Below are 19,323 nucleotides of genomic sequence, written 5' to 3'. Positions count from 1 at the left end.
ATGGTTTTAAGTGATAAAAATAGAATATGAAGTACAAAAGAGGAAATGCAATTAAGAACAAAAGAATGTAAGAAAAGTCAGCTTTGGCAACCTGTGGTATTTCGGCTATATCTTGAGCTACACACATTGGATTAAGATGATTCCTGAACGATTTTGAAGCTAAGAGATAGATCTATATTTGGTATGGAGATATCAAAGTCCAGTTCAGCCGTATTCCTAGTCAAAAAGTAGAAATATAGAAGTCAAAGTCTGCTGTCAAAAGCTGACAATAGAGCTATGACCAGTTACTGGTATTTTGATCATATCTCAGTCCACCGAGCTGAAAATAGCAGTTGAAGTGGCCAGATTCTGGTGAGAAATGGCTGCTCTCCACTTGTTCAACTTATTTCCTCCTCCAATAATTCACAACTATTGATGAACGTGTGACAACCAATTAGCAGCTGTAAAAGGGATGTTTCAAGCCTCATTTCTTGACCACATTCATCTACATATAGCTATGGACTTGCAAGATTCAAGATAACTTTGGAAGGCTAGAGAAACTCACCAGAAATGTAGCTTTCACTAGTTTTTCTTAGTTCATTAGTTAGGGTAGTGTTTCCTTCTTGTATTTGTAGCTAAACTTAGATGAAGTTGAGGATGAAGATGGAGAGCATGGAGTTCAAGTGACATGGGTGACATTTCTCCTATCACTTTATTTCTTGTATTGCATCTTATGTTTAGTTATAATACAAGTATGGATCTTTCTTTTATTTTCTTCATGTTTAGTTAAGTTTATGCCTAGAGTTATGGTTGAACTTGCCATATCCTGTTTGTGATGTTTACTTGGCTACTTGGTGATATTATTTTGAACAAATTATTTATCACTTTTGCTTATCTAATCATGATTAACTGACCATTAATTGTGATTATCTTAAGGTGTTAAGTTTGCAATGAAAATTGGAATTTAACACTAGTTCAAAGAAGTGATAAACCTAGGTAGTACACTCACGAGAGTAGAGGTGCACCTTTGTGGCTTTAGTGACTTGTTTCATATAATTTCATTGAAGAAATGAGCTTGTAATTAATATCATAACCACGAGAGTAGGTATGGTTTAACTACAAATATAGTTGATTCACTGCGAGGGCGGGGTATACATAATTAAGATACACAAAAGTTTAATAATTGTCGAAAGTACGGAAGTATCTTTCTTGCCCTTGTTTGGATTGTGCTCAAGTCTTTTCTTGGTTGAGTGAGTTACACACGAGGGAGTCATCACGGAAGGATGTTGGTCTACAAATTTTTTGTTAGGTGCTCATAATGTTTCGTTTTCTACTAGTACAGATCCTATTAGATATGAAATGTACCTCTTTGAAGGAAAATTTTGCAATCCTTATGTACCTCAACCAATGTACTTCATGAGAAAAACAAACTATGCTAATAACTTTTCAAAATTGGGAAAATTTAGAAAATGGGAACAGAAAAATTAAAAATTCAAAAGATGAGTGTAACATCAGGTGAATTTTGGAACGGGGTATGGGTTATTATTTACCAATTAACATAGGTAATAAATTTATTGTTAAATGACTGAATTCTTTTCATAGTAATGTATATTTCATTGAATTGTAACGTCCTTATAAATAAAAATTGACAATTTCTTAAATATATATACACATTCGAATATTCACATTTAAATCGACATATGTGCACATATGTATACTCACGTGTGCACATATGGTGCAAGTGCACGTACACATACAAGTCTTGGTATATGCAATTACGGTCACTTCACATGTTTTTACAAACTAAATTTATTATTTATGAACTATAACCTTTAATCTACCTAACAATTTTTTGAAAATTTACACCTAGCTAATGAATACTAATTTTTCCTATTGTGTTTTTCCAAATTTTCCCTTCAAAAATTGACCAAAAGTTTGTTTTACTAACCAGTTGTCTATTTCCAAAGGAAACAAAGAAAGGATCTATATCTAGTGTACACAAATATAGAGAATCTGAGATCTGATGCAAACAACCAGTCAAACTTAAACCCTTGATATTAATCCATGGACTGATTTTAATGTAACTGTAACTATAGTTTAAGTTCATTCTTTCCAAATATTATCCAAATAGAGTTTAAAATTTTAACAATAACTGATAAATAATACTCCCTCCGTCCCATTGTTAATGTCATATTTCCACTTTTTACTTGTCCCAAAATTTGAGTCACTTTAAAAAAGTCAAACTACTTTTAAAATTACTTTCCAGTTATACCCTTCTATTGAAAAGTCAAAATTGCACTAAACAATTATGATGGGCCCTGCCATAACACATTTAGCTCCTTGCGTTTTTTTTTATTTCCGTTACTTTTCTTGGACTTCAAATCTTTGTTACTGTATTTCTTTTTTCTTCTTTTTCCTTGCTTTTTTTTTTTTTTTGTTTTCATTTCCATTTCTTTTCCTGCACTTCAAATCTTTGTTTTTTTTTTTCCTTTTTTCTTCTTTTTGCTTGTTTTTCATTTTTTTTCTTTCTTTACTCTTTTCAAGCTACACAAGTGTTTGCAGATGCAATGAAAGTTTTGTTTCTTGTCTTTCTATCTTTTTTTTTTAACAAAAGAACAAATTTCTTACAATAATACAAATCAAGTTTTTTTTTGGATAAACAAATAAAGAATGCTAGATGCATTCCTTACCCTTTTGTTTATCACTATTTAATTTTTTTAATGTAAAGGTGAAAAAAGAAAAGGTAAAATTTGTCCTATAACTTGTGTTCTTGCTCTTAAATTTGCCTCTAGTATCAAACTAACAAATAAATAGAGTGAAAAAAATATCAAAGAAAAAATAAAATGATCAACTAATGCGTATTACGTTGAAATCCTAAACATCCAAGCAAGGCATTAATTTGAAAGCACCAAGACTAAAATAACATTTACTGCTCATTGCTTCCAAGAGTTCATGGTTGTCTATACAAATCAACAAAATACAAAATCTATGCCCCTAAAATGGATTCGAGTGACAACCAAATCTTATAAGCAACCCTCAAAAATAACTTAGGACCAAAAGTCAAGCCCCCTGTTTTGCACAAAAGCATTAGTAGCAAAGTCTAGCAAAAGCCAAGTCGTACAAAAGCATTAGTACCAAAAGTCTAGCAAAAGTCAAGTCCCCTGTTTTGTACAAAAGCATTAGTAGCAAAAGTCTAGCAAAAGTCAAGTCTCCTGTTTTGTACAAAAGCATTAATAGCAAAAGTCAAGTCCCTTGTTCTGCACAAAAAGCGTTAGCATAATCCAAGTCCAGAAACTTGATCCATGACTTGATATACCTTCAGAACAAAATAGAGAAAAAGAAATCAATCATAAGTTAGATAGCATTATCACTACCTTTATCATAATTTAGAAGTTAGCAAAGTTTAAATAATATGGAAATTCTAACCAATACCAGTACATTCATGCTTGCAGATAATGGATGATTTTGTCAATAAGCTCCTTATCACATCCAATTTGCAAAGGAAGATTTCCATCTCTTATCAACCGTTGCTTCCCAATATGTGGAACTTTGTAATTATTCCCTCCACAATTCTTCATCACCTCAAGCATACATAGTTGTAAGGTTAAGAACACATTGTTGAGACTTTCAGATGATAATTCATCGAAAGACTTTTCAACAGCAGAAATTAGTTCGTCAATAGAGTTAGGTGCTTCTTGATGCTGGAGTGATTGAATGGCTCTAAAATACCCAAGATCAAGAACATTCATATCAGGGCTATTAGGTGGTTGAAATGATAAACGAATATCAAAACCTTCTCTTGTGGCAGCTTCTATGAACTCAACATCCATTGGATCAATATGTGGTTTTGCATTATCTTGTTGGATGAAGATAGGGCTGATAACATCACTTTGTGGCCATTTAGCACGAATTGCAGGCAAAACATTATCAATTAAGCACCTTCTATACACTTCCTTGGTCACTGATAGGATAGGCTTTGTTTCTAGAGTACCAGCAACACGATTTTTGCTATTCCTTTTAGCTGGTTCTTTGAAGGCAAAAGGAAATATTCCAATTTTCCCATCAAAGTGCTTGTTTCTAGAACAATCAAAGCGAGGTCGAGCAACTGCAGCTAGAAACATAACCTTAACAATAAACTTTTTACTCCTACAAGTCCTCATAGGGTGTTCTTCTTCAGGATGTAGGTAGTATTTCTCAGACTCCTTAGTCATGTAGAACCACTTTTCATCGATATGAACCATATTGCACATGTTTTCGAAAACAGGTGCATCATTAAGACTCTCTTGTTGAAGCATTGACAAACAAAATTTGAGTCTTACCAATTTATTGTCATCAGTAAGGTGAGGCTTTAATGCATTTGAATGTGCTTTGATAACACCTTCTTTTATTCGTCGATGAAGAGTGGACTTGGCAACTTTCATTTTGGTTGATAGAGAACGAATATTTGTTCGACACCGTAGAGGTATTTCCATGATAGTGCTGAAGTCTATCTCTACCCTTTTGCGTCCTGCCCTCTTAGGAAACCTGCGAGAGATGTCAACCGAGCCTCCATTAATGATTGAAGACTTTGCTCTTTCCCAAATTCTTTGTACTGTCCTCGTGCTGATTTTGAACTGTGTTGCAATAACTTTGGTTAATCCTCTTTCTAGTTGTCCACCATAACTATATTGCAATAATGCTTCAAATATGGCTTGCCTTTGCTGATTTGTCAACTTTTTCCTAGAGATTTCATAATTTTGAAAACTATGATTATCCATGTTCATTGGGGAATATTATCAAACAGAATTTGTGCAATAGACGAATCTCTCTATAATCTCATTATATAGAGAATAAAGGCATCAGAATTATCAGCTTCCAAAATCTATTTATAAGAAACGTGAGAAACAAAAAGCTTAAAAAAATGCATCTACAAATTTTCAATGAACCGCCAAATTTCAAGAAAAAAAGGGAAAAACAACAAATGGCGCCAAATAAAAGATTAGCTAAATTATGCTAAGTCTCAAGATTATCTACTTCAAATTGATCAAAAGATCATAAAACAAAATGAAAATAAAAAAAAAGCACCAACAAAGTGATAGACGGAATTGTAGAAATCTTACCTTTTTCCATTGTCAATCTTCTGTAACTGATCTTGTTGATTTTATGAAACCCAAGCATACAGAGGAATAGCTAGAGTTGGAAACGGATGTTTGCTTTACTTTAACTTGTCTTTGCCTTTTAGTCAAATGTCTTAATGGCAAGTGGTCCCCAACACCCAACAGCTTGTTATTTTACTCCACGGACAACAAAGGGCACGATTGGAATAATCAGATAAGTGTGTCCCATTATGCTACTGTACATAAAAAGTGTGTTTCCCAAAAAGCGACCCAAATTTTGGGACGGAGGGAGTACTCGGTTATATGCAGATAAAATTTAAAAGATTTGGCTAAAGTCTAGTCATAATCAAGTCCAAAGCGACAACAAGAAAGGTTTTCCCCTGAACTTTGAAGAATTTTTAAAATTGACTAAAAAAATTTTAATTTTTTAATCCTATCCTAAAATTGCAACCCTCCCCCCCCGGCCCCGGGCCCAAAGTATTTTGCCCTTCTGAGTTCCTGAAGTCTACTGCTATCACTTAAGTTTATAAACAATCGCATGTTTCAAATGAAGTCAAATACTAGTTGGCAATTTAGGATTCAAAACTTTTAGTACATAAAAATAAATGTAAAAATTTTTGTTATCTACCATACAAAATTTTTTTGTCATCTAGTTGTTATTATTGTAAAATATTATATAATTTTAACAAAATTCACACAACTATCATACTGGTTATTAAAATTTTTTAACAAAAAATTTGTCTTAATCGTCTAAATTGCCCCCACTCTCTGCTACTGAGTCAGAATATTATAAATATACACAAATGAGACATAAGAATAAATAGAATATACGTCTACAACTAATCTTTGCTGGACTTTTCAAAAGAAAAAAAATAATATGTTTGTTGCACAAAGATAAATAATTTTTCACCACTTTGGAAACTCGCAAAAGCAAGTGTAGTTTTTTTTTTTGGTCAGCCTTTAATGTTGCCTTGCTTTTAGGAAACACAAAATTAGACGCCTCCGTCTCTTTTTCTAGTGTCATTTCTTGGGCTCTTTTGGCTTCGCCTCCCGTAAAATCAACCCAACCCAACGTAGACGGTGGCTTAGTGCAGAACATCGTAATTTTCATAGGTTGTTCGTTCAATGGGAAATATTAACTTTTTTTGTTTCAATATAAAGTAACTTTCATATTTTTTTTTCTTATTTTGATTTAAACTAATAAGATTTAGTATTTCTTCTACAATTTTTATTCATAAATTATATGACAATATGTTTAAAAACTTAAAACCATATGCAAAGAAACCTATTTTCAAAGAGAATATAGATATAAAGATAAGAAACAAGATATTAAACTATTACTAATTAGTACATTTAATGTATAAAAAATTCTAAAAAAACATAAAAAAAGAACTATGCAGATCAGATCACATATCAATAAATGTGAGGACCCGCAATTTTTCTTATTCTTATTTTATTTTACTGGCTTAATTAATTATTTACTCACCTGTTTTCTCTGAATATTTTATTCCAACCTTTTTGGATCCATTTACATGGAACTACGACTTGCATATATTTTAAAATGACTTGTTTTAAAAATTAATTTTTGGAAAGCTAGATTAGTGAGAATAGTGAATACGTGTTTGGAGACTATAGCCGATTTGAGAGTACAATGAGATTGAAAAATTGGAGACTTGTACATTAGTCTTGAAGTAGGTATTTTTATGTTTAAGTGCTCAAGTGATAGTTAGTTATACTATCGTTATAAGAATTTCTTGGAGATTTCACTTTATCGCGCTTAAATCGGAAGTACACATTTTTACGCGCGCGATTAATTGAGGGACTTAAGACCATTATTTTTAGACTATTAAGAGTGAATAATAATAGTATGAATGAAAGTGCATTAGAGGTTTAGTGCATAAGTGAAATAAATCCGAGAGAAAACGAGCACGAAACGCGCGCGTATGCACACTAGTCTTAGTTGACTTTTAGAGTATTCTTAGCCACACAATCTTAAGCTTCCTCAAGAAGCTTTTGCAGCTGTAACAACCTTTCTTTTCTTCTCTACCAGCCGTGCATCACTCCAAGGAAGAAGACAACCAAAATTCTTCTTCAACAACTCCCTCATTTCTCACCCAAATTACTCCAAAATTTAACTACAACTAGTAAACAACTTGGAGATTCACTTGAGCTTGGAGGAGAGCTTCATTTCACGGTTTTTCTTGGGCTTAGAGTGACCGAAATTTTCTGCTCAAATCATCCAAGGAGGTAAACAACGATCAACCTCTTAAACCTTTGTTTATGGAAGTTATCTAGCGCTTATAAGTTCATAATTTCATGTGGGTAGCTTTAGATTGATGGATTTTGGTGTGTGGGCTCTATGAACTCCCACAATGACTTGAGGACTGATTTCATGAGTTTTGATGTTATTAATATCGGTTTAGTGCTTAAATTAGTGGAAATAAGTTGTATTGGTGAAAGGAAACTCAAAGGAGGTGATGAGCAAAAATATTCCGAAACTGCCCCTGTCATTTTCGTGTGCTTTTGAGCACTTTTCAGTGGTTCAATTGACTTGTTTATGATGTATATATGTTGTATAGGTTGTGTAGAAAGTTTCCACCAAAAATTACTTGATTTGGTTGGCCAAAAGTTGAATTTTCGAAAAGGCTTCAAAACTGGAAATTGTTCCCGGATTACCCAGGCAGTGTTTTTGTTTCAGCCATAACTTTTTACTCCGATGTCAAAATCGAGTGCCATTTGTGGCACTCGAAACTAGACATTCCCAGCTTTCCAATGGTATAAAAATGCATGTCCTGATTCCACCCGAGTGAACCGTACCAACCATTTGAACTTGGCTGCCCTGTTTCGCTAGTTCACTGGAAGCTCTGTTTTGAGCAGCAAATTGATGCTCAAATATGAGCTAGTTGTGGACAGATTTTGAAAATTATTTCTTCAGAGAAATTGTAGCTTTATGAATCTAGTTTTCAACACTACCAACAATGCTCAATTCCAAGTTGAATTGAGTGAGTTGTGGCCATATTTCGAAACTGATGCAGTGAGTAAAAACCCTCTTTTTGGCTAGTTAAATGGCCTAGCTTGATTTGGGACTTGTTGTTTTGGAAACTTTGATATCCAACATCTACCAAACTTTATATTAGATGTTCCTTGGACTTTGTTTCACAAATAAACTAGATTTGGGTTGGTTGCATTGGACAAAATGTTTAAAAAGGAAAGAAGAGCTAGAAGACAGTTTTGCCTTGGGAAATTTCTTGAACTTTGATGCTTTAGTTAACTACCTTCCCGTGTGAATTTTCAAATGAAATTTGATAGAGGAGTAGTCCTCATATGGAGGTTTAATTGTACAAAATTTGGCGATATTCTAAGACCATTTTGATATCCAAAAGATGTCCCAAAATTGCTCTTCGAATCTGGAAAACTTTTCCTTTTCTCTTAGCCGAATGGCCAATCTTGACTTGGGACTTGTTATTTCAAAATTTTTGGTGTTAATCACCTAAGAAAATGTATCTTGAATGTTACTTAGACATTGTCTACACAAATGAACCATGTTTGAAAATATTTCATTAGCCAAATGATTTAGAAAAGGGAAATGGTAGCATAAGGCAGCTTTGCATTGAAAATTTAGAAAATTTCGTGACTTTGTTAACTGACTTCCCGTACGTATTTTTTCATGAAATTCGACAGAGGAATAGCCCTTATATGGTAGTGTAATACTGCTAAATTCAGTGCCATTCTGAGTCCGTTTCAATGCTTAACCAAAGTCCCAAAGTTTTTGATTTGAACTTGGAAATTGCCTAAAAGTTTCAATTTTTCAGCAACTTTGAGCTACTATATCTTGGTGCTCAAAACTCCGATTCTTATTCCGCTTGTTGTGTTTTAAACTTTGTTTATGACTCTAATTGATTTCAAAATTTCAGAGGCTAGTTCACATTGTGTGAATTTTTTCGAATTTCCAAACTTTGCCAAAAACCAACCCCAAAACTGGATCGCAAGCCAAAACAGCAACTTTGAGACAAATTTTGAATACCTTCCGTTTGGAATCATGGAAAAGTGTCTTCTAGAAACTTTTAGTACTTTGGAAGTAGTTTTCAACGGTACCAAGTTTTCCAATTTTGGACTCATAGAGAGTGAGATCTGATTTTTCAAAGTTTGCTTGCTGAATCTGAAATTTCCGAACTTAAAGGAAATTGAGGGTTTCAAACTCTCCATTTTCCTCTGATATTGCTAGACCATTTTACACTTGATTTCAAAGGCGAAAATCAGATTTCTCTTGTGTTTTTGAAACCCACTTCCGAGCCTCGATTATAAATAATTAAGGTTCAATTCATGAATTCTCCTTAGATTGTACACTAGTACAACCTTCTTTGATAAGTAGGGGTTCTAAGTGATAGTGTATAATAATTTATGGTTATTTGCTCAGGCGCTCAAGGAGACCTTCAAGAGGAACTCGAAGTGGACATCTAAACACTTGTTTGAGTACTTACTCACTTGTTTTGAATAGGTGAGTGTTCCATATAGGAGTACGTAATTTGAATAAGTCTATGACATGCTTATCCCATAGTCATTAAGTGTTAAGTGCTACATGTTAAGTATTTACCACACTCATACATATCTAAGTAAGGTATACTTGAATTACTAGATATGAAATGTTTGAAGAGCATATTTACGTGACTACTTGAACTACTCGATATGAAATGCTTGAAGAGAATATTTACGTGACTACTTGAACTACTCGATATGAAATGCCTGAAGAACATATTTATGTGACTATTTGAATTACTCGACATGAAATACTTGAATTGCATATTTATGTGAAGTGTTTTAATGATTAATTATGCTATGGCTGCATAAGTCGATCGGAGTGAATCTCCTCGATTCTTAAGTGGTAAAAGTGGGAGACGGCCAATGGCGGCCCACTAAAATGATAAATGTTTACCAATTAACCGTGATTACTTAACCGTTAACCGTTAACCGTAATTACTTACCGTTTACCAATTTACTTGATTACCCGATTACTTGACTACTTGATTACCATAAATTCCGTGTTCATATGAAATTTCGGTATATTCCTTACTTGTTTAGATGTTATGTGTTACTATAATTGCTCATATGAAATTGTCCACCATTTTAAGGTGAGTGTGTACTTTATCTCACTCAACCTACTAAAACGATAAATTTTCGCCGTTCATCGGTTTACTTGTTTACTTGTGCATGTTGTAAGCTCTAAGCTGAACTGGGCCCTACCCTTGGTTACTAACCTACTCGAGCCAGGACTGGGCTCGGTCGGGTAGGTTGGAACCCTGGGACACCGTTTTGATATACTCGAGTATTACCACTGGAGGGATAAGGTGATGGCCAGACAAACCGAGGGGATCCGGAAGTTATAAGGTGCAGATGACCGACATGGTTCCACTGGAACACCGTATCCTTCAATGTGTGTTTATTTTGCATAGAGATAGCTATTTCATGCAAATGTACCAACGTGCAAATCTTGTATCATACCTGTGATACATTCAAATTACTCGTACAATGATGAATGTCTTATGTTCATGAGCCAACGTGCAACCCCGAACCATACATGTGGTATGCTCAATTACTTGATTTATTAGAACTGCTAGTGTCTTGGAACCTCACTGGGCTATGTAGCTCATCCCACGTTTTTGTTCTCTTTAACAGGGTTCGAGACCAAGAGTATTTGTGAATAGTAATAGATAGTTTTCTTTTGAAAATTCAAAGTTGTATTATAGTGGATGGATATAGTACATATTCCGTTGGGTTGTACTTAAGATTGAAAGCTAAATAATTGTAAGTGTGAAATATTTTGGAGTACTTTGAATATATATTGAAGTTATTCGCAGTATTTCGAGTTTTTGAATTGTGATTTGTAGTGAGTCATGGCGAAAGCTAAGCAGGCGTCCCGCGGATACCCTTTGGTTCGCCTTTGGGAGAAGTGGAGGCATCACAATAAATCACAAAAAATGACATCCGAATCTAATCCTCATAAACTTTTGATCCAAATGTAATCCAATCCTCATATGATCTGATGGACCGAATATTTGCTAATTTGGATCGGATCACAGGATTTTTCAGATCAGGGGTTAAGATGCATGCCCCTGCCACATCTGCATTCATTCTGACTTTGATAACTATAAGTAGAGGAGGGGTAACTATCTGGTTGCAAATAGCTGATCATTTTTTGCAGGACATAAGATTTCTCAACTTTCTTTTGTGTTGAATAGATATAACTGAGCCAGTTTGGCAACGAATCATGATTGATGAAGAGCTGCTTTGTACAAGTGGAATCAATTCTTTATGTTCCTCATGTAATTAAAAGCAAACAGGCATCAATTCTACCTGTTTTATCATGAACACGTCAATTGCATGGAAACCAATTTCTGCATGTCATCACATAAAGCAGATAAATAGGCAATACAAGAAATTAAAAATGTCATTCTTCTGGTTTAGGAGATACCCTGTAAGATCTTTCCTCCATTACTTTGACATTTGTTTTATCGTTGGTTGGGGTAATTGCCTTCTGTTGTGAACCAGAACTGCGTGCAACTTTTGATCCAGATTCGTTTATCTTCACTCCATTAATCAATGCCACCAAAACACTTCCTTCATCAACGCTCATTGCCACCTCAAACACCTAATAGAAAACTTTTTTCCAAAAAAAAAAAAAAAGTCTTAACTTTCATTTCACACTACTCGCATAAAAATAGATCTTTTATCATACTTACTGCTTCGCTTGCACTTTATCAAAAACCACATTCAACACATTTATAACCTAAATTAATAAGCGCTAAACGATAATTTGCATAGAAACAACTGATGATAAACAAAAAAGGAAAAAGGTCAAACCTAAACAAGCTTCCTACACCATTTCTGAAGCTTCCAACCGCTGCCATTGTCCTTCTTTTTGAGTGATACAGCACAAAACAATCCAAATTTCCAGGGAAAAGAAATGCATACTTAGAAATTCATAGAATTCCAAAGGCTGTGAAAAACTGACCCAAAAAAGGGAAGAAATTGCGAGAAAAAAAGTGGAAACCTGAGTGCGTAATAGGTGATGCGATGGCGGAGGCGTTCTACTTCTTTAGTAAGGTGTTCGACGAGAGCTTCCTCTTGCTCTTTCCTCATTGTTCTCTCATCGTCTTCTTCTCCGTGATTGCTGCCATTGTTGCTTCTCTTTTCTTCTCCTGCTCCGCTTGTTTTTTCGATTTTAGGCTTTCTGAGAACCGGACGGGGAAGGCCATTCATGTTCATTTAGTCTTGTTTCTTTCTTCTGTGATTGGCTCTGGTTTTTATAGTGTTTGACGAGCTTTTGCACCTTATTGCCACTTAATGCTATTGTTGATCGTAGATGTGATTCTTTTTCAACTTTTTTATCCTGATAATAAATTGATAGTGAGTTGGGACTAAGGAGTATTACTTAATCAACCTTCAACATGATCTTCTTTTTAATTATGATTAGTTACTTAAAACTCTTTTCTTTTTTTATTTAGATAGACAAATCCTTAATCCCTGTGGTGCTTCCAAATTTTATTGCATTTATTAGTTGCACGATTAACTTTTAAGACACACAAAAGGAAGAATTGTGCACTTGTTGTAATTGTGCAATCATTCGTTATTTTGATACATTTGTTGTAATTGTGTGCACATTTGTGACTTTGACACAAGTGTTGCACATGCAATTTTACAAATAATTTCATTAGGCTAATGCGCTCCTCTAAATTAAATAATTACAGCGTACTTTTTTTTGGTTTTGCATGAAAGTAGATAATATGTAGTTTTTCCTATCAATACAAAATTCAATTTAGAACTTTTCTTAACTCACAAATTGGAATTGATAGTTTATTCTGAACTATTTTGTCCATGAATAAAATTAAGGGATAATTTCAGAAACCTCCCCTGAGGTTTTTGATAATTTCATGTGGCTCCCTTAAGGTTTCAAAAATTACAACTACTTCCCTTATCCATTTTAAATGACAATACAAACCTTAATATTTTAATAAAACTCTCTTGTTGCTATGTTTATAAAAAGGATGGATTTTATAATTTCATTTTCCTTCTTATTCATTTCTCTTATATTTCATTAGAAGTATAGAAGAACTATCAATGTTGTCGTTAATACCTATCCAAATCAAACGTTAAACTAGTAATTCTTTTTTTTGATGACTTTTAATATCATCTAAATTTTTTTAGCTCTTTTTTTGTATCAAAATCAACAATAACTAAAAACAAATGGTCCAAAATCACTACCAAACTATGGTAGTTCCATCACTAAATTAGTCTGTAAACTGATAGGCATTATTTGATAGTAATTTTATAACTCATTTCCCCTGTTATACCTATCAAATATTGTGTTAATTGCCGATATCTACTTAAATTTGGTATTTGGGTCTAATTCCAGGAATGGAGCAGAAAACTACCAAAAAGAAAGGGAACAAGAGACAATTGGGCTAAGGGCCCACCTTGTATACTTCATTGGCTCAAGTCCTACGGGAGAGAGTATTAGTAATCTCCTTTGGCTTTTAAGAGGGACATCAGCGAGGACCACGAAGAAGCAAAGGCTTTTCTTCAATTGGGCTTTTGAGAGAAACACACGAGGAGAAGCTTTTTCCTTGTAATCTTTTGCTTGCTTCCCAATTGCGGTGGGACCAGAGACTAGATAGCTTTAGTCAACTTCCTTTTGTTTCTCTATAAGTAGAGAACGGACAGAAGCAAGCGGCCAATTTTAGTTTTTAGTTCAGTTTTTAGTTTTCTTTCTTTTTCTGACTGGCCTCTGACACACGCCAGGTGTTTGACAATATTCCCCAACGGGGAAACATCTTTTATTCCTTGCTTTCTAGTAAATGCAATGCCGTTGCAATCATTTAATTCGTGAGGTGATTTAATTATGCGGCGTGGCTAAACCTTCAATCTAGTCAAGGGTCAACTCGACGGCGCAATCCCGAAATTCTGTGAGATCTAATTAGTTTTCACGCGTTCCTCAATTTATTAATATTTGTATGATGTCTGCTTGAATTCTCATGGGATTTATTTATTAATTGAATGTCAAGGGCCCGATGTTCAATGTGATTTATTAATCTCGTGCCAATTTAGTCAATTAAATCCGTAATTGTTTGATTGATTAATATTAGTGGTAACTGGTATGTTTACACATCAGGGGAGCGTGCAATCTAATTTAAATAACCCTCGTAGCGTGTTATTGATTAGGGCTATGTTTTTCTAGTTGTTAATGCAATTGGGAAATTAATTCCTATGGTCGTACCTAGGAGTATTTTCTGATTAGGGGTAATCAACGGTCGTACCTTGGTTATCAATAAATTAAGGAAAAATTGGTCGTTAGACTTCGTCAACGACTATAACTAGCCTATTAATACATTAAGTGAACCTCCCTTGCATCAATGATCGGATAATTGGACTATGCCTGAATAGTTGTATCCTTGGCTAGAATTTATATATTCTTGATTTAATTCCCTTTTTTTTATATTCGTGCTAGTTAATTATTTGTTCCAGTGAATTATTTAATTGTTTTTTTAGTTTAACTCCGATAAAATCCCCCTCATTCCAATTGGAATTTTAAAAGAAACAAATATCCCCAGTCCCTGTGGATTCGACCCTACTTATCACTGTCTACAGAAGTTGTATTTTGTTTGAGTAGGTATTTATTATTGCACAGGTTCGGCACCTGTCAATTTTTGGCGCCGTTGCCGGGGACTGGCATTAATTATTTGTTCCTTTTTAAATCTAATTTGTTTTTGCTTTCTTTCTTTCTTTCTGGTATTTTTTTAGTTTATGCCTCGTTCTTCTCGTACAGGCGACTTAATTTTTGACCCTGAAGTAGAGAAGACTGCACGTCAAACTAGGAAAGAGACTAGACAGCTCAGAGAGGAGCAGTCCAGTGGTGCATCTCAAGGACTGGATCCGGAGGTGGAATCGTTAAATCTGCATAGTGATCACTCGAGTGATTCGGACCAGGAGGAAGTCACCATGGCAAATGCACGAACAATACGGGAGTTGGCCGCTCCAAACTTGACCCAACAACCTCTCTGCATAACTTTCCCTCGCCTTAGTGAGAATGCAGCTTTTGAATTAAAACCTGGTCCAATACATTTGTTGCCTACTTTTCATGGTCTGTCAGGTGAGGAACCCCACAAACACATGCAGGAATTTGATGTGGTGTGTTCGAGTATGAAGCCTTCGGGAGTAACTGATGAACAAATTAAGTTAAAGGCCTTCCCTTTTTCTCTCAAGGATTCGGCAAAAGACTGGTTATACTGTCTACCTGCAGGCATTATCACCACGTGGCCAGAGATGCAGAAAAAATTTTTTGAAAAATATTTCCCTGCGTCCAGAGCTGCTAGTTTGCGAAAGGAAATATGTGACATCAAACAATTTCACGGGGAATCCTTGTATGAATATTGGGAGAGGTTCACCAGGCTGCGCACCCGATGCCCTCAATACCAAATAAGTGATCAACTGCTGATTTAGTACTTCTACGAGGGGCTACTGATAAACGATAGAAATATCATTGATGCAGCAAGTGGAGGTGCACTGGTGAATAAAACTACCCAAGAGGCTTGGGAACTAATCGAGCGAATGGCAGAGAACTGCCAGCAGTTTGGTACAAGAGAGGATGTTCCTACGAGAAAGGTCAACGAGGTAAGCTCATCTTCCATTCAACAGCAGTTATCTGAATTAACCTCATTTGTTCGACAGATAGCTGTAGGAAATGTACAGCAGGCCAAGGTGTGTGGGATTTGTACGAACAGTGGTCATACCACCGACTCGTGCCCACAGTTACAAGAGGAGGGAATTGAGCAAGCAAACATGGCTGGTAACATGCCCATGCCACGTAGACAGTATGACCCCTATTCCAACTCATACAATCCGGGTTGGAGGGATCATCCAAATCTGAGCTATGGGGGAAATAAGCAACAAAATTTCACCCCCAATAGACAACAGGGCTTCCAGCAACAATATCAAACAAAGAATCAACCCTCCTCTAACCCAGGTATGTCCTTAGAAGACATGGTTAAAATCATAGCCTCTAACACTATGAAATTTCAGCAGGACACTGAGGCCAGCAGTCAAGAGACGAAGGCGCGTATGCAAAACTTGGAAAATCAGATGAGTCAATTGGCCTCAATTGTCAACCGACTGGACTCCTAGGGAAAGGGAAAACTGCCATCCCAACCTGAGGTGAATCCCAAGAATGTAAGTGCAATGACCCTCAGGAGTGGGAAAGAGGTTGAAGGACCAGCACCAGTAGCTCCGAAGGACAAGAATGAGGACCGCATTGAGAAGGAGCTTGAGGAAGAAGGAACGCCCGGCATAAATAAAAAGGTAATACGTACCCCAGTGGTTCCAGTTAAGCCTAACCCACCACCTTTTCCTAGCAGGTTGGAAAGGCTTAAAAAGCATAACAAGAAAAAGGAAATTCTGGAGATGTTTAGAAAGGTGGAGATAAATATCCCCTTACTTGACGCAATTAAGCAAGTACCCCGGTATGCCAAATTCTTGAAGGACCTATGCATCAATAGGAAGAAATTGAGGGGAGATGAAAGGATAATTGTGGGAGAGAACGTATCCGCAGTGCTTCAAAGAAAACTTCCGCCCAAGTGTGGAGAGCTAGGTATGTTCACTATCCCTTGTAAAATCGGGAACACTAGCATTAGGAATGCCATGTTAGACCTAGGAGCCTCTATAAATGTGATGCCCAAGGCTATTTATGCTTCTCTAAATTTGGGTCCCTTAAAGGAAACTGGCATTATAATTCAATTGGCTGATAGGACTAATGCTTATCCCGATGGGGTGATAGAAGATGTGTTAGTGCAAGTGAACAATTTAGTGTTCCCCGCTGATTTTTATATTCTTGATATGGGTAATGAACGTTCTCCAAATCCATCACCAATTTTGTTGGGGAGGCCCTTCTTGAGCACGGCTCGTACAAAAATTGATGTTAGTGAGGGCACCCTAACGATGGAATTTGATGGAGAAATAGTTCATTTTAATATATTTGAGGCCATGAGATATCCTTGTCATTCTAATGCTATTTTCGCTATGAGTGTAATCGACCCTTTGGTGCAAGAAGTGTTTGAAATTAATAGCAGGGATGAATTGGAGACAGCAATCACCAAACATTTGGATCTGGAAGCAACTTGTGAAATGGAGTTAGATGTCAGTTTGCAAAGAATGGTTGGAGCCTTGCAATCACTAGGCCAAAGTTCTCTAAGGTATGATGTCGCTCCTATATTGGTGCCTGAACCACACCTAAAGCTATTACCCTCTATCGTGCAGGCACCTGAAGTGGAGTTAAAACCTCTGCCCGAGCATCTAAAGTATGCCTATCTAGGTGAAAAATGGACGTTACCAGTGATAATCTCATCCAAATTATCACCCAGGGAGGAGGATAAGCTGCTACGGGTTCTAAGGGAGCATAAGGAAGCTATAGGTTGGACAATTGCGGACATAAAGGGTATAAGCCCGTCCGTGTGCATGCATCGAATTCGCCTGGAAGAGGATGCTAGGCCGATAAGACAACCACAAAGGAGATTGAACCCCATCATGATGGAAGTGGTCAAGAAAGAGGTAATCAACCTTCTGGACGTGGGAATCATTTTTTCTATCTCAGATAGCCCGTGGGTGAGTCCAGTCCAAGTGGTGCCAAAGAAAGCAGGGGTAACTGTGGAAGAAAATCATGAAGGGGACCTCGTTCCAGTTCGAAAGCCTACGGGTTGGCGCCAGTGCATCGATTACCGCAAATTGAACGCGGTGACCAAGAAGGATCATTTTCCTCTTCCATTCGTCGATCAAATAATTGAAAGGTTAGCTTGTCGTGCCTATTATTGTTTTTTAGATGGTTTCTCTGGTTATTTTTAGATAGCAATTGCACCAGAGGATCAAGAGAAAACAACTTTCACTTGCCCCTTTGGCACTTTTGCCTATCGAATGATGCCATTTGGATTGTGCAATGCCCCTGCAACATTTCAGAGGTGCATGATTAGCATTTTTTCTGAGTATGTGGAGAGAATAATTGAGGTATTCATGGATGACTTCAGTGTCTATGGTGATAGTTTTGACGATTGCTTAGATAACCTGACATTGATTTTAAAAAGATGCATTGAGACTAACCCAGTGCTCAATTGGGAAAAATGACACTTCATGGTTGAGCACGGGATAGTTCTAGGACATGTAGTGTCGTCTAGAGGAATTGAGGTTGATAAAGCTAAAATAGATGTGATATCTGCTTTACCTTACCCCGTAACTGTACGGGAAGTTCGTTCTTTTCTAGGACATGCAGGTTTCTATCGCAGATTTATCAAGCATTTCTCAAAGATCGGGGCACCACTTTTCAGGCTTTTGCAAAAGGATGTCAATTTTGAATTCAACGAGGAGTGCAAAGAAGCGTTCGAGAAGTTGAAAAAACTACTCACTTCTTCACCTGTCATCCAACCCCCTGATTGGAATCTCCCATTCAAAGTTATGTGTGATGCCAGCGACCACTCCGTGGGAGCAGTTTTGGGACAGAGAGTGGAGAAAGCGGCGCACGCAATATATTACGCCTCTAGAGCTTTAAATGGCGCTCAACTCAATTACTCCACTACGGAGAAAGAACTCTTAGCTGTTATTTTTGCTTTAGAAAAGTTTAGACCTTATTTGCTAGGTGCTAAAGTAATTATGTATTCTGACCATGCAGCTTTGAGGTATCTACTGACCAAGAAGGACGCTAAACCCCGTTTGATAAGATGGATATTGCTCCTGCAGGAATTTGACTTGAAAATCAGAGATAAAAAAGGAGCAGAGAATCTAGTAGCTGACCACCTAAGTCGAATACTGGTAGCGGAGGAGGAATTACCATTAAGGGAGTCTTTTCCTGAAGAACATTTACTTTCTATTAATTCATCCCCTCCTTGGTTTGCAGCTATTGTGAATTATTTGGTTACTGACAAATTGCCCGCAGGTTGGCCCAAGGCGAAAAGGGACAAACTAAAAAGCGATGCAAAGTACTATGTCTGGAATGATCCCTATCTTTGGAAACAAGGTGCTGACCAAATAATGAGGCGATGTGTAAGTGAAAGTGAATTCCAATCTATATTGACTTTCTGTCACTCTTTTGCATGTGGGGGTCATTTTGGACCTAAACGGACTGCTAGAAAAGTGTTGGAAAGTGGATTTTATTGGCCTACCTTATTTAAGGATGCCTACTTGTTTTGTAAAACATGTGATAAATGTCAGAGGGTAG

At 36.3% G+C, this 19,323-nt stretch overlaps 3 protein-coding genes across 3 annotated transcripts; 2 read left to right on the top strand and 1 right to left on the bottom strand.

Annotated features, from left to right (window-relative positions):
* Positions 1 to 3,419: 3,419 nt before the first annotated feature.
* LOC113769299 lies at positions 3,420 to 4,736 on the bottom strand. Its single transcript, XM_027313761.1, has one exon. It carries the CDS (start codon positions 4,734 to 4,736, stop codon positions 3,420 to 3,422), a length of 1,317 nt encoding a protein of 438 aa, XP_027169562.1.
* Positions 4,737 to 15,068: 10,332 nt separating this feature from the next.
* Positions 15,069 to 16,250, top strand: LOC113769298. The gene is made up of 2 exons (XM_027313760.1): positions 15,069 to 15,508; positions 15,602 to 16,250. Exons 1-2 carry the CDS (start codon positions 15,069 to 15,071, stop codon positions 16,248 to 16,250), a joined length of 1,089 nt encoding a protein of 362 aa, XP_027169561.1.
* Positions 16,251 to 16,304: 54 nt separating this feature from the next.
* LOC113769297 lies at positions 16,305 to 18,236 on the top strand. The gene is made up of 2 exons (XM_027313759.1): positions 16,305 to 17,852; positions 17,961 to 18,236. Exons 1-2 carry the CDS (start codon positions 16,305 to 16,307, stop codon positions 18,234 to 18,236), a joined length of 1,824 nt encoding a protein of 607 aa, XP_027169560.1.
* Positions 18,237 to 19,323: the final 1,087 nt, after the last annotated feature.

The sequence above is a fragment of the Coffea eugenioides genome, chromosome 4 (assembly GCF_003713205.1).
Source record: "Coffea eugenioides isolate CCC68of chromosome 4, Ceug_1.0, whole genome shotgun sequence".
NCBI classification, from domain to species: Eukaryota; Viridiplantae; Streptophyta; class Magnoliopsida; order Gentianales; family Rubiaceae; genus Coffea; species Coffea eugenioides.
This window is presented reverse-complemented; position numbering and strand designations above follow the sequence as displayed.

What these genes read in the sequence shown, in the direction of transcription:
- LOC113769299 (XM_027313761.1), bottom strand. Translation starts at nt 4,736, where the DNA reads ATGGATAATCATAGTTTTCAAAATTATGAAATCTCTAGGAAAAAGTTG.
- LOC113769298 (XM_027313760.1), top strand. Translation starts at nt 15,069, where the DNA reads ATGGCAAATGCACGAACAATACGGGAGTTGGCCGCTCCAAACTTGACC. An exon ending in TTGTATGAATATTGGGAGAG is followed by an intron (nt 15,509 to 15,601) that starts GTTCACCAGGCT and finishes GATAAACGATAG; the next exon opens with AAATATCATTGATGCAGCAA.
- LOC113769297 (XM_027313759.1), top strand. Translation starts at nt 16,305, where the DNA reads ATGACCCTCAGGAGTGGGAAAGAGGTTGAAGGACCAGCACCAGTAGCT. An exon ending in ATTACCGCAAATTGAACGCG is followed by an intron (nt 17,853 to 17,960) that starts GTGACCAAGAAG and finishes GGTTATTTTTAG; the next exon opens with ATAGCAATTGCACCAGAGGA.